General features: G+C 39.0%; 1 protein-coding gene across 3 annotated transcripts in view; it reads right to left on the reverse strand.

Moving 5' to 3' along the window:
* Positions 1 to 16,322, reverse strand: part of LOC125637150 (proprotein convertase subtilisin/kexin type 5) — a 305,277-nt gene that overhangs the window by 80,418 nt on the left and 208,537 nt on the right. For all 3 annotated transcript variants that reach the window (XM_075128725.1, XM_075128726.1, XM_075128727.1), the window contains exons 13-15: positions 10,482 to 10,618; positions 2,825 to 2,968; positions 275 to 377 (exon numbers count right to left, since the gene is read on the reverse strand). In XM_075128725.1, the coding sequence (XP_074984826.1) occupies positions 275 to 377; positions 2,825 to 2,968; positions 10,482 to 10,618 (384 nt within the window). The remainder of the gene's footprint in view (positions 1 to 274; positions 378 to 2,824; positions 2,969 to 10,481; positions 10,619 to 16,322) is intronic.

Raw genomic sequence — 16,322 nt, forward strand, 5'->3', positions numbered from 1 at the left:
TATGTACTAGCTATGCTGGTTCTAATTTTGCTTTTATGTTCATTTTGTTAAAAAAAATAGTCAGATGATGGCTGAATAATCAGGAAATGGTGTTTGAAGGATGTACATTACATTCAAATTAGTAGGACTTTCCTCTAACTCCTACGCAAATTTGTAAAATAAACTAAAGGTAAGACAAATTATTCCATATCCTGTAGAAAAGGGAAAAGGAGGGAGATGTTAGGATAAAAATTGAACAAGGGATAATATATAAAGATGTTTTTTTCTTTCTTACCGGGTGTTGTTTTTAGATTTGTAGTAATAGTGTAGACAATCAGTACAGTGGTCTGGTCCTGGCCCATAACACCCTACTTTACTGCATTCTGCATTGCACGGACCTTTAATAAATCCAAAAATGAAAGGAGGGGAGAAATGACACATCTGCATTTGCTACTCTGTGGTCCTTACAAAATATTACGATCATGCAGAGTATAATTAGCCCAGTTCCCTATGTGGACTCAGTGACTAGCTACAGTGAAGCTAGCATAACATCTAACACAGACTTATCAGATACTATTTGTGGAGTCAAACAGATGCTTTCATAACAAATAAAATCATTTACATTTTTTGTCACTGATGCCCGAAGGTCCCTGAGTCCCTTAACAAAGACTAACAACATCATTTATCATAAATAGCTCTGTTGTGCCCAAATAAATCTAAGATTGGGAGCAAACAGTATTTGGCAGGCTATCACTAGCATATTGTTGTTAATAACTAAATAAGAGTACTGAGGCCCTGTTCATAATATTGTTACAATATTTTTAATATGAACTTTAAATCTGAAAGTTGGGGAATTGATTGTTAAGATTCTCCAACCTGACCTCATCTTCCTGCTAACAGCCTCTTACTGGATAGCAACTAAATGCTAGTAATGACCACTATCTTGTGGTGCAGTTTCTTCATAATTCCAGGAGAGGACGTGGGTAGATGATGACTAAATAATGGTGTGGTATCTTAGAACCAGGGGGAGCTGAAAAAAGGAGATATATTAATGAATAATGGGATCTTCCAGTGGCTTCATAGGTTAGAGAGCAGATGAGCTCACTTGGCTGTATGGCTCATGGTGGAATTTTGGATGTAATTTTTGGAATGTGTAGGCAAGATAATGGACTAGATTTCAGTGTATTTTCTCTCTAATTCAGCAGCTGAAGCGGTTCTGTTTGAGACTTTTGTCAGTGTTTATTTTGTAGGTCTGTATTTACATTTTGGGAAGGCAGAGTTTGTGGTCCACCGTGGCAATGTGAATGTTATACAGTGGTTTGGTGTTTATAACTAATACCATCAAAAGTGTTTGGCAGCTTAAACATTATCACTACGGAAAGCTGCTCAGTAACCATTATGTGTCAATCCCATCTCCATGCCATGTTGATGCCTGAAGCCAGAATAGGGGAGAAAAAAAAAAAAAAAAGGAAAACCTCAGTCTGTCCAGGTGATTCTAGAGTGGCTCAATCACCTTCCAAAATAAAGAGAGGTTCAAGAGTGAGTGGAGAATGGAAAAGTTCTCAGTATAATGCTGCCATCTTGGGGCTGGCACTCTACCTTTAGACAGGTTTCAGAGGAACAGCCGTGTTAGTCTGTATTCGCAAAAAGAAAAGGAGTACTTGTGGCACCTTAGAGACTAACCAATTTATTTGAGCATGAGCTTTCGTGTAGCTCACGAAAGCTCATGCTCAAATAAATTGGTTAGTCTCTAAGGTGCCACAAGTACTCCTTTTCTTTTTACCTTTAGACAGGGAGATATTGATCACAGAATCATCCAATCAAATATTACCAAGCTATTGGCCTTCAAAAGTTCCTTTTCACACATAATGGGCCTAAGTGCTTTCAGAACGCTCTAGACATTGTTGGAATAAATAATGTCATACCGAAACAGGCCAGCCCCACTGACTTGTTGTCTTCTTGCTCTGATGCTATCTGACTGATGCCAGAAAGACTAGTTATAATAAAAGATTTGATGAAGACAATGGACAATTTCTGATAGAGCTCAGTTGAAAGAGATTGTCTCTCCTGACACAATGTAGATGATACCATCCCGAACACCTGCTCATATATACTGCTGGGGAATTCTTCGCCATGTATATTCATCATGAATATACCATATGTACTTGCCATGCTTAAAAAAATCAGAATTAAAAAGATGTATGTGCAACTTTAAATAACAAGTCACATGACTTGGCTCTTAATCAAAACTCTTAAGTGAAGTCCCATCACTCCCATTCCTCATGGGAAAAACCTCAGTGCAAAGCCTTTTTACTAGAGCTTTGGTTGGCATCATGCTTTTGATCTTAGAAAGTTCATTTTCCTGCATGTAATTATTATAAAGCTTGCATGTTTATATTTATTACAATTCTAACTTATGAAAAGAAGTTTTATAAACACACATACAAATTTCCTCTTCAATCCAGAGACAGGGAAAGGCAGCTCAAAGTAACTGTGGATATTTTTTATTCAACTGCTTTGGTTATTGTTGTTGTTTATTATTTGTTTCCAGAAGCATCCACATGGTGCTAAGTGGCTTCCAAACAAACAAACAAACAAACAAACAAACAAACAAACAAAAAAGGCACAGTTCCTGCCTCCAAGATCTTAGCCTCTAATCAGGGAATGCAAGTAGACAGAAGGAGGAAGAGTATAGAGAAGTGGTGAACATCAAACACTTAAGGTGGCTAGGCAGTGATGTTCTGACAGTACAATGGCACATACAGTGGGCCAAATTAGTCCTCAACTCTATTATACATGAGATACAGTAAATGAATGATTCCTCGAGATGTAGACACTAACTCACCTGCATAGTCATCTGTCCCATAGTCCTCTATAGGGTCTTCGACTGGACTGGAGCGCACTCGTTCCACTTTGGGAAAATCGTTTCTTGGCGAGTAAGGCTGGATGGATGTCCCATAAAGAACTAAGGACCATTCTTTCAATTTGCCTAGCAGTCAAATATTTAAAGCATAATCTTAGAAATTACTTACATCCTCTCTTTCTCTCTATCTTGTGGATTTTGATTCTGATCATGTGTACTTGTGAATGAATATGAGTGAGTTTGAGCCCTTGCTTTATCTCTGTGTCGTGAGACAGAGAGAATGCAGTTTTAGCTTCAGTATAAATCCAAACCAGCTCACCTTTCTAAATCAGTTTTTCATACATCAGATCTTCCACCACATCAACCTCTTCCAGTTCTAATAAAAGCCTACTTAAATACTCCATGCTTGCTTCAATGAAAAAACATACAAAGTTTTCAAATAAGGGATGAAATCCTGACCCTGAAATCAATGGGAAAACTCATACAGACTTCAATGAGGCAAGTTTTCATCCCAGATTTCACTTTCCTTCAGAACACTAGTAAACCAACTTTTCTTTTTTATTATTCTTAATCTGTCAATTAATTAGTTGCACAATTGATGGGATGCCAGTTTATTAAAGGGGTTGATTTTCTTATCATATCCAATGAGTATCTCCTACTGGCTTTAATGAAGGTCTACTAATGCACACTAAGGGAAGAAAAACTCTTCTAACTTATCAGAAACTCTGTAGTAAAACTTCCATGACATCCTCTGAAAACATCACCATCAGTGACAACCCATACTATAAAATTACAATATGGAAAATAAGTTTGTCCACACTGCTCCCTTGATTGCATTTGCCCACATTAAAAAACCATTATACAATTTAACCCAAGTCAACATAATTGTCAGTCTCTCATCATGGAAGGCTTGGGACTGAAATAGGTCAGCAGTGAATATTTGAAGAAGTCCTGCAGCTATGTTTCGTGGTGGGCTGTTCTTTGGTCTAATTGCTCTTCCCTCGGAGCAACTTTTTTTCAGAAGTTTTAACCAAATTACCCTTGCTTTAAGAAGATCACTCATACTACATGTATGGTAAAATTCAAATAAGTTTACGCCCTCCTTTATATTAGTTGCTCTCCGCAATTCGTTTTTGGGCTGTAATATTTTGCTTTGCCTGTGTATTTTTAAACTATGGAAGTTAAGTTCCATTAACTTTTACTAAATCCTACTTATCTTTCTGTATTCTCCCAATTTTGTTGCTATGCTCTAGTGAGGTACCCAAATAATGTGCCCTATTACCTCTTTGATTTTACATTCAACACCTACAATTTAAGCAAAAAGAAGCAGAGGTTTTCCTAAGCTGACTGGCTGATGGGAGGTGATCACCCATTTTCTTTTCAACTGTTATATTTTCAGACTAAAGACTGTTGTGAAATAGTATGTGTCTCAGTCAACCCAGTATTGTCAATCTGATAGAAATCCTTCTCTTTATCTGACATTATTTTGTCCTCTCTTGATTACAAAGCCAGAGAAGGCCATGGTCCTAAAGTCTAATCTATTGCATCACACAGGAGTAGCTTAATTCTTGCATTGAGCCCAACAACTTATAGTTGAGCTAGAGCATATGTTTTAGAAAGACATCCAACCTTGATTTAAAGACTTCAAGTGATGGAGTTACCATATCTCTTGTTAGGCTGTTCTAATGGTTAATTACCCTACTAGTGTATAAAATGTGCACCTTATTTCCAGGATGAATTTTTCTAGCTTCACCTCCCAGTCACTTGCTCTTGTCTACTAGATTAAAGAACCCTGTAGTATCAGATATCATCTCCCTGTACACGATCAAGCTGAACTGGCCCCATACCCTTCTTTAGATCAAATACCTTTAATCTCTGGTTATACACCCCAGGATCACGTTGCCCCTTTTAGCCACAGCATGTCCTCTAGGTGCTTATCCCCAAATCCTTGTCAGAGCCAGTTTTCCAGTCCCTCATCCTGTAATTATGGCCTATGTTTTAAGATGTATGACCTTGAATTTGGCTATAATAAACTGGATGCAGTCAAATAATGTGTTTTACTAATAGATGCAGAGTGCCGTGTCCTCATCATTTAATTCTTCACCAATCTTTGTGTCGCCTGCAAACTTTATAAACAATAATTTTATATTTTTTTTCCAGATCATTGACAAAAATATTGGTCCAAGAACCAATTTCTCCAGCACCCCACCAGAAATACCCCACTTATTTTTGCTGCCCATGCATGGAGTCTGGAAGGATTTTTCTCCCAGGTCAGATTGACAGAGACCCTGTGTTTTTTCACCTTCATCTGCAACATGAGGCACAGGTCAATTGTTGGTTTGATCTACAGTGAATGGTGGATTCTCTGTAACTTGAAGTCTTTAAATCAAGATTTGAGGACTTTAGTAACAGCCAGAGATTTTGGGCCTGTTATAGGAGTGGGTGGTGAGGTTCTGTGGCCTGCAATCTTCAGCAGGTCAGACTAGATGATCATGGTGGTCCCTTCTGGCCTTAAAGTCTGAGTCCTACTGAAGCTACCATACTTGGACTTTGCATGATGCAGTGGTCTGCACGAGTACGTCTATTTACAGGATCTGGGCCTTAAATGTGTTTCTTAAGTAAACAAGTGGAGGGGAGAGTAATGCAGGCGTTACCATGGGAGTATTTTCCTTTTAAAGAATAGTTCAGTCGATAAAGAGTGAGAAAATCCATGGAACTCGCCAGCACATAAATGAAGTCTGCCTCAAGGCAGGTTTAATTTGTACAATGAAAATACACACACACAGACACACACACTTTTATAACAAATATACAAACCATACGCACTTGAGCCAACATATCTTTTTGGCTGATTCCACCATTTAGTCTGGCTACCACAGTCTCTTTCCCTCCTTATATTTAGTACATAACAAAGAGATCCCCAGTTGTACGTGTAGAAGAAACAGTATACCACAGTGTTTCATAGACAGCATATGTCTGCACTTTGCCCCATTAATTCTGCTGAATTAAATGCAGAAATAACATACATTGTTTTTTTATAAACTGGATGCTGCTTTTCTTTATGGCTAACAGATGTGACAATACTTTGCCCAATGCTAGGGTCTGATGACATCAGAAACATTACATGGGTTGGCCATTTGTTCACATTTTGAGACAGGAAAACTGCAGTTCTTAATTATAAAACTTTTTGATAGCTAAACAAATATTTAAAGACATGCAGAAATACAAAACACATATGGTGGTGATAGCAGTGTGATCAATTTCAGACTATGGTGATAAACTGGGTAACTATTATAGAAGGTACTCATGCACCTTTGCTTACCTCACACACTGCCCACTGATCTATCACTGCCAGGAAAAACTTCAAACATTCCAAACATCTGAGTTTTTCCTTGGCTAACATATGCCAGGCATTAGCAAATCTTTTCTGAACAGGAATGCTATTGGACGGTTTCCATTATGAGGCAAGTACTACGCTGGATGCTGAAATTAGATGATGCTAAAGAGGACAAAAAGAACCAGGGCCTGAATTCTCCACTGTCCTGGATCCCTGTGTTGTCACTTGCATGCATATGAATGCAGAGTCGGTGTCTAACATTTATATTCGGATCTGGTGGTGTCATACACCCATTTTGCAGGTGTAAATGATTACACAAGGTTCAAGGCAGTGAAGAATCACTTCTCCAGGTCCAGATTCTCAGCTGTGCCCAATAACCACTGGGTGCATCTGAAGATATGGGAGATGATTTCCCATTGGCCTGATTCCTGACGGTTTAGAGCAAACTCAGGACTTCTTTAAACTATTCTGGCTAACTGTGGCCCCATGGGCTGATATACCAGCTGTGGACTTCTACAGCCGGGTATTGGAGGAGACGGCTAAGATAGCTCTGTGCCAGCTGCCAGAGAAATCCTCATTTGGGCAGGTCTACTGGATTTACAACTTCTTTGCACTACATAAGCTAGAGCCTCACCAGCTGTAAATCCTCATTGCTCAACTGAAATCAGTAGAGCTCTGCCAATTTACACCACTTGAAGATCTAGCTCCATATGATTAACCACTAATTGTGCTGTAGTTCATACAGTATAAAGTATTGAAATCAACAGGACTCCTCATTCAAGCTAGAGTTTGCAGGCACATGTCCTTAAAGAGTATTTGAACTTACGTAAGTCCTGTATAAAATTTGGTGGAACTCAATCTTCTCTTTAGCTTGTCCCTTTTACACTGCCCTGGTAGCATAACGGGGCTGTAAATGGACTCTGGGGAATAGCCCCTATGTAAGGAGCTGGTGGAAAACTATCAAAGTGGCTCTATGCCAGCCCTTGCTCAGGCTCTAGCATAGGGAGCATGCCATGGCAGAGCGGGAGGGAGGTGGTTGGAATGCATTGCTCTTTGCTGTACTTGGCTGGGGGATGACACATAGGGTGCTGTTGCAAGCTGGTCTAACCAATTCCTTGGAGCCAGGGAGCCCTCTGGCTACCCCAAGAATAAATTTGGTAACATTAAAATATTGATGAAGTTGCCGACCATTGACTTTATGGGCTTCCTTTTTAATAACCTGATGAAAGGAGGAACTCCATTGAAGCCAATGGAATGACACCAGTGAAAACTGGTGTGAGAAGATAATCAGACCAAACATAGCTGAGTGATGACTGAAAAACTGAAGAAGACTGTATTTTGCTCCAGACCTCTAAAGTGCTGTAGCCAAGCCCTTCAAAACTGGGTGCCTAAAGTTGGGCTTCTAAATCCTTATTTAGCACTTAAATAAATAGACTGCCTGATTTTCCATTATACTGAGCACCCAGCAGTTTCCATTGACTTTAACACAAAGTTTCTTGCTGTGCAGCGATGTTGAAAATCGGACTGTTTATTTAGGCTTCTAGTATGGATTTAGGAGCATAGCTTCAGACACTCACTTTTGAGTAACCGTTTTTTCTTTGTTGAGTGCTTGCTCATGTCGATTCCAATTACGTGGTCACCAAGCCTAAATTTTGGAGGTGGGGTCGGACCTCAAAGGTTCGCTGACTGTAGCACCGCTCCTCTAAAGGCTGCATCATCTCTGGCCTGCTGGGTAGTAGAGTAATTCCTTCACCTGGACACTTCAGGCAGGAAGTGTGAGGGTCACTTTTTGGCAAATGCTTGCTACAGTCTATGCAGGGTTTAAACTCTGGGGACCAAGGCATGCCCCAGTTCTGGGGAAAAAGGGGGAACCAAAGGGTGCACCCCCCACTAAAGCCTATCTAAAACTAATACTAATACAAACGATACACTTTATATGAACTATTTACACGAAGAAGTTAAAGAAACTAGGCGAGTTGCACTTGCAGAGCAAGAGCCACGAGCGTTCCGGCTAACCGTCACAGTCAGTAAGAAGGAACTGTGGGGTGGCGGGTCGGCATTGCCCTATATTGAGCGCCATAAAGGCGTGACCCCAGGGGACGCCCAGGCCGACCCAACGGATGCTGCTAGGGGAAAACCCTTCCAGCTGCTGTGCGCGCAATGCGCGCACACCTCATTGAAATTGACATGAGCAAGCACTCAAAGAAGAAGGTGTATTAATCCAAATTAAGTATCTTAAGCCAAATCCAATTTCAACCAAGAGAGGAAAAAAAAACATTGTTCCAGTCCACAGGACAAAAGGCCATCTCTACATCTGATAACAAAACTACCAATGGGACTTTCTGACCAGGCTGAATTTGGAGATATTTAATATGCTTCTTATGTTATCAGCCACAAACTTTTTTACAAAATAAACTTTAAACAGATACTTTTCAAGCTTGGTAGCTAGTACTTAGCCAAAAATTCTTTATTCTTTTCCTGTGTACTGGTGATACAGTCATCATATTTGGTGAAAGTAGTTTAGATTTTTGAGTGTCATTATATATTTTCTAATTCAGAAACAAGTGTATTTTTAATTGCCTAAAAATAAAATTCTTGTGTTAAACTCTCAAGAATATATTTGTATGGCTTCATATATTTTATCTTGAGTATCAGACATGTCTTATTCTTGCAATTTAGGATTGATTTTAGATAAATCAATTTTTAAAAAATCTTGAATGGTTTATGAGTGGACTTACTTTTCTGAAGGGTAATATATTTTGTTGTCTTTATAGAATTCTAAACCAACATGCCTAGTGGTAATTTTATGGTGACCCAGATCAGATTTTAGAGCATTAATCCTGAATTTGTATACATTTTTTAAATGTCACAGGCTAGTCATCACTCAGATTTTCCACTTTTATTGCAATATTGTTTACTGAGTTGATTCTCAGTGTTTTCAATCACACTATAAGTGTTAATTTAGCTTTACTGTTACATAATTTTCAATACATTCTTTGTACTCCAACTCTTGAGTGAACATTTTTAGTATAGATTTCTTGCTGATGTAATTTTTCTTCCTCAATATTTTTATTGAAATAAATCTTGACATAAATTAAACGCCCTCAGACAATTGATTTGAGGGCATCTCATTTATTTTGATGTGAGATATCAAGGGAAGCATTCTACTCTATATTAATTAATAGTGGTGGTATTTTTTGTTTGTAGAATATCTTGTTGAAAATGAGGCTTAGGGCTGAGATTTTTTTCAGAATACTTAAGATACTCATCTCACATTGCAAGTCAATGGGGATTGGCATCTTGCTCTCTTGGGCCCCTCTGAAATTCTAACCTAAATCTCCATTTAGTTGATCTATCTGTATTGAAATTTTTGCATATACTAGTGTAAGATCAGACCACATATTGGGACCTATGGGTGCAACAGGAATTATAAGCAGAAGATCTTCTGAGGCTAAAAGCATATCTAACCAAGAATAGGATTCAAAAGTGGGAGAATAAAAGTTCTGGGACACTTTGTCTTGTGTATGGCAGCACAAAGCAACCTCAAAGCAGGTGTAGCTGGCTAAGGGAGGCTCACCCCAATATGGTTTGTGTGTGTGTGTAGATTCTCCAGTGGTAGAGAACTGAACAAGGCCACTTCCCTCCTTGTAGCTGGCGTACTGAGCATGGATTGGAGAAAGTGTGTGGACAGAGATTGCTAGCAGTTTTATCAGCCACAACAAGGGGAGTGGCTTTGATCAACCTGATGCGAAGGTGGCCCAGAATCTGGGGAGCTCAAAAGGTAGCCTTTACCAGTTTGTACATGCCATTGTGTTAACTGCCTTAAAAATGCAGACATGCAACTGCACATACCAGTCTTGGGCTTCTCCTTCTGAAAATTTGTCTCTAAATCCCTTTGTATTTTCAAACACTGACTCTTGGCTGCCAAAACTCACAAGCCTGATGTGGTCTAGCTGTGAAGTGCAACTTATACCTTGAGATGGCAAGTTTTCACATGGTGGGGATAAAGGAGGTACTAGTTTGCCTCCAAGAACACTGCATTGTTGCCATTCTTTTCCACACAAACCAGAAGTAGGTTCATGGTAAGAAGGAGTTACGGGTCTCAGAAGACAAGTAACAGAAGTGTGGAAGTGAAACACAACAAATAGATGGGAGTCAAATTCTGCCCTCAATTCTCTGCAATCCCATTGAAATCAGTGGGTCTGCTCAAGTATAAATGAGGGTAGAATTTAGCCCAAGTACGACATGCAACTGAACATATTCTTCTGAACCACTAAGCCTAACTAAAGGATGGATTCATACCTGGAGACTTGAAACTTCTCAGCTGAGATGGGGTATCATGAATCTCCAACTTCCAGTCACCTGCTGCTTTTTCTCCCCAGCAATGAGTAGTCATGAACTCCCAATTTTTAAAACCTTCTGTGGAATGATCAAATAACCTAGGATAAAGCAATAAAGTATATCCTGAAGAACAAGAAAATAAACCCTTGCCTACATCAGTGATCCTCAACCCTCATGTGTACCCACTCACAAATGAAATATATTTAAACTAATTAGCGTATCTAATCTAAGCACTTATACTGAACTTATCACCATGGTTTTGCACCACCTATTTCAAACATATCTGATGGGACCATTTTGTATATAACAAGTCAATGCGGGAGAGGGAATGGTTCTTCTGTATGCTGTTGCTTCATATAATGCAGGAGAGAATGAAAGTTTATTCACTTCAAATTAAAACTGCCAGTGCAGTTTAATAAAAAGAAAAGGAGGACTTGTGGCACCTTAGAGACTAACCAATTTATTTGAGCATAAGCTTTCGTGAGCTACAGCTCACTTCATCGGATGCATACTGTGGAAACTGCAGAAGACATTATATACACAGAGACCATGAAACAATACCTCCTCCCACCCCACTCTCCTGCTGGTAATAGCTTATCTAAAGTGATCACTCTCCTTACAATGTGTATGATAATCAAGTTGGGCCATTTCCAGCACAAATCCAGGTTTTCTCACCCCTCCCCCCCCAAAAAAAAACCACACACGCACAAACTCACTCTCCTGCTGGTAATAGCTTATCCAAAGTGACCACTCTCCCTACAATGTGCATGATAATCAAGGTGGGCCATTTCCAGCACAAATCCAGGTTTTCTCACCCTCCCCCCCAAAACACACACACACAAACTCACTCTCCTGCTGGTAACAGCTCATCCAAACTGACCACTCTCCTTACAATGTGTACTCTGAAACAGTGCAGTTTAATAAAATTCACATCCTGAAAAAGTATACACTGAACACAACTACATTTCCTTTGTTCTAAAAGCGTGACCCAGATACAAACATCATTTTTTAAGTGGAAAGTTTTCTTTTTTCCAGTTTTGGATGGAAATACTGAACAGGGGGTTAAGAAAATAAGCAATACTAGGTGAGCAATACCACATGAGCAGTTGGGGCCAGGAGAGATTCAGTGCTCATGATGCTTATGAACAAAACAAAGGTAACTGAGATGTTGGTGTATCAAACTTCAAATGATTTAAGTACTGCTATATCCAAAAGTTTGACAGAGTCTAGTTTTGCTTGAATGCAGAGACTAATTGGCATATGATGATTTCATCTTACTAACAGTTTTACAGTAATTTCATTACTTAGGGCTTGGGTGAAGAGATTGGAGCTTGGGTCTGAAATACAGTGCATTTTAGTAGAGGGGACCCAGTTTAGAGTCTGCAATCTGATGCTGATCAGCAGGGAAGACTGGCCCAAGATTTTATTGCCTAAAACTGGAATTTATTAATGAGATTTTGAAAAGACACAAGAGAGCATGCACTTTTGTTCAATGTTAACAGCATGTTGCCTGGTTCCCCAAAGCTATTGATGAGAGATTCACTGGAGTAGAGACTAGTGTCTCATGAATGGTACAGTTCAGCTTTGGAAGGTTTTAGAAAAGGTTCAGAAAAGGACAACTAAAATGATTAGAGGTTTGGAACGGGTCCCATATGAGGAGAGATTAAAGAGGCTAGGACTTTTCAGCTTGGGAAAGAGGAGACTAAGGGGGGATATGATAGATGTATATAAAATTATGAGTGGTGTGGAGAAAATGAATAAGGAAAAGTTATTTATTTGTTCCCATAATATAAGAACTAAGGTCCACCAAATGAAATTAATGGGTAGCAGATTTAAAACAAATAAAAGGAAGTTCTTCTTCACTCAGCACACAGTCAACCTGTGGAACTCCTTGCCTGAGGAGGCTGTGAAGGCTAGGACTATAACAGGGTTTAAAAGAGAACTGGATAAACTCATGGAGGTTAAGTCCATTAATGGCTGTTAGCCAGGATGGGTAAGGAATGGTGTCCCTAGCCTCTGTTTGTCAGAGGGTGGAGATGGATGGCAGGAGAGAGATCATTAGATCATTACCTGTTATGTTCACTCCCTCTGGAGCACCTGGCTTTGGCCACTGTCGGTAGACAGGATACTGGGCTGGATGGACCTTTGGTCTGACCCAGTATGGCCATTCTTATGTTCTTATGAATGTATACAATTTCAGATCTCTCTCTCCCTTTCCTGGAAACACACACATACAGCCAGATTCACAAATACATGTTTAGCTATATATTTTTATTCACACTCTTTATGTATGGAGATTCCATGGCTCACATCTGTGCTTAAGTATATTTCATAAAATTAGATTTGTACACTAGCTGACTACTGGCATAGAACCATTGTTGATTCAATGGATTTACCACAATTTTCTCTTAGAAACTACAAGAAAGAGTCAAGTGATTTCACTTGGTTTGTTTGTTTTTTTTAGACATTTGTATGAGTAGGTTTTTCTTTTTTTAAGTGTATTTCAGCGTCTTTTTTTCAAAAAGTTGTGCATACAGTGTGCAAAAACTGTGAAAGCTGCATACAATTCTAGCGCTGTTACTTTGTGCAAAGTACTGTTAAAAGATATTCCAGGCACACACAAAAAGGCTATCTTTCCTCTTGAGAACCTCACTCATTCCACAGAGATAGGTCCTAATCCTGTAAGGCCTCCATTTCCCTAACTTCCTTGGAGTTTAAAAGAAACCATGTGCACAGAGAGCTTGCAGGACTCGTTTGTGTAACTTTTATCCTTCTGTCATTCTAATTCGTGTCTGAATATCTGATAACATTCAATGAAGAATATATACTTCAAAATAAAACTACATTCTCATTCTTGACTGGGTCGGATTTTTTCTTAGTGCAATTCCACTGATGTCACAGAATTTGTACTAGCAGAGTATTTGGCCCATTCTGTGTGATTATCAATTTAGTTATTTGAGTACAGCAGATTTTGCAAACAAATGTTTGCTAGTATAGCATACACCATGTACTGCAGTGATCCAGATTACCTATCCAGGTATCATTCCACACACACATATTGGGTAGGTTCAATTTAAAAGATTGCAAAAGTTTGCTTTTAACAGACTTAATACAGTTGCCATGCAATATTGTGCTGATTTTTTACAGTAACTCAGTAAACAACTCATATACCACAGTATATTATTTTTAAACAGAGTGTCAGTCAGTCAGGTCAGCAACAGTCCTCTCTACTGTTATGGCAACTAATTTACATTGCATTATATAAATACCATGTCATTATTTAAAAAATTCAATATTTATTGGGATTTAAGTCACATACATTTCACAGAGACATGTAACTGATATTTACTGCCTATTTTTACCAAGGACTAGTACAAGATTTTCCACAGTATTTGTGTTTTAGAGGAGGGTATAATCTACTTTTCAACCTTGTCCTCAGATCAGTGGCAATTACATTTTCAGTCACCTCAGATGTTGGTCTTCATATTGTTTGCTTATCTAAATTCTGTCCAAAACGTGGTATTTAAAAATGCGAATAGATTTTTACTCTAATCTAAAACCACAGTCACTTTTGGGTGCTCGAAACAACATGGTGAAGAGCTGTAGAAGCCGAGCTGAAAAACCTGGGGCACACCTGGGAAACTATTGAAAGACTTGCCACAAACAGACCGGAATGGAGGAGCTTCATCACTGGCCTAAATGCCAGAGGCATAATAGGAACATGACTGAGTCACTAAAACCCAGCTCATACTTTTCATGTGTCAGTGGATTCATTTACTAGGTCATACTTCATACTAAGGGTATATTTATTAATAGTTTACAAAGAATTAGTAAATGATTAATAGGTGTTTCAATGAATGGCTAATCAACTGTTATGGATTATTGCGGAGTCCAATAGTTCAATGGGTGGCTTATAGCCATGCACAACAATTATAGACGTGCTTATAACCACTATAACACCTCTACTCGTGCCTGTAACATACGTCTAACATTAACTAATCATTCATGAACCCTTTATAAACTATTTATTAATGTAATTTTAATCTAAAGTGGGACCAGTTGCCTAAGTACCCATGTGAACCTTGGTGATACCAATATGGCCAAGATAGGCTGGATATGGCAGTCCTGACTTCCTGTACTAAGAGATGGAACATCTATGTGCTGAAAAAGAACATGTCCAGTACGAAATTACTTTAAAGTTGAAAAAAATGGGTCTCTTTGAGAAATTATATAATACACATATGTGTAGGTGTGTATGTGAATATATATTCACACACACACACATATATAAGTAGAAAGTATACTCAAATAATTATTTCCTGAAAACGAGATCATCTTGTTTAAATGTGCAGGTCTCTCTTTTTATCATCCTCACCACTAACAATTATATCCCCTCTCCATTTAACAGCATAATTAGAAACAGAAATAGTCATCTGTAATTAAATTTTAGAAATAGAGGCAGGTGGGTATCCACTTTCAATCACATTCCACAACTGGGAACATAAAATTAGCCCCTTACTGTTACATCTACAAGATCTACAAGGACGAAAATAGTTTAGATTTTTAGTAAATGGCTCACAACTGATAAATGCAAAAAACAAAAGCAACAATAAAAACAATGAAACCTAACAACCCAAAGAGAAAAACAGCAAGCCATAGTTAATTTGAGTTTGCAAACTGAAACCCTCTCCTGTCTATAACATAAGATGGATCTGGGGGCTAGACTTTGGTGAGTACCACCACATTCAGACATCATGACAAGACAAACAAAAAAGGTAAATTTATAAATATAGATTTGTATTACTCTGGTCCTTTTTAATCCTTGAAGTTCCAGCTGCATGTGATAGACAACCGTACACTATGTACTGAATTCAGTTTCAAGAATCAGGAAATATACACACTCCCAAATGATTGATCAGTGGGGATGAGGGCAGTTGGAGGCTGGGGACGATTTGTCCTCTACTGCAGAGCTCTTTGTTTATGATGTGCTCCAGCCCTCCTAAATTAGCAACTTGACATATAAGTGGTCCCTGCACGCTGGGCTAATGGGGGACAAGACTTAAGCTGAACTAGTATTTTGAACATCGCAGAGTGCCTTCTTGAGCTTTGCACCTGCAAATGTTTGGGTAAACTCTTTTGAACAGCTACTCTCCACAGAGGCTCCAGCAACTGCCTGTCAGCTGGGAGAAATAACTTTTGAGGAACACCAGACAGCTGAAACTGGCTGAATCAAAGCAGTCAACCAGTTCCTACCACCCATTGGCGTTACAGTATGAAGAAAACAAATCCTCCTAAGAAATGGTCTGGGAGCTGATAGGCACTCTGAAAGCCTTCTCACCTATAGCTGTTAAGTTAAAGGGATTTTCCATGAGAAAGTAGACGATTATATCTTCCCTCTGTAAAGGCATTGTTTTCCATAGATCTTACCTCCAGACGTTCACCTCTTACATTTACTCATTAAAGCGAATTTATGAGGCAACATGGAACTCAAGCACAGTTTGATCTGAAATGTGAGCATGCCAGCTCTGCTCACAGGATGGTTGCATGCACAACAGGAAAGATATAACTACATTGAAGGAAAGAGGCCTGACTACAGTCACCCTCATCTTTGATATAGAGAACTTGCCCGCAGATTCTACAGGTACCAGCATGTAATGGTCCATCTTCATTGGACCAGATGTGTCAGGACTTGAGGTTCCATCTGCTGCACCAGGGTATTATTTGTGCTCATGGTTGTTTGTTTAAAAAACACACTTTTCTATCTAATTAGCTGAAAATCTTCAGCAGCCCCTGGTGCAGGTC

Source organism: Caretta caretta, chromosome 5, assembly GCF_965140235.1.
Source record: "Caretta caretta isolate rCarCar2 chromosome 5, rCarCar1.hap1, whole genome shotgun sequence".
In the NCBI taxonomy this organism is placed as follows: domain Eukaryota; kingdom Metazoa; phylum Chordata; order Testudines; family Cheloniidae; genus Caretta; species Caretta caretta.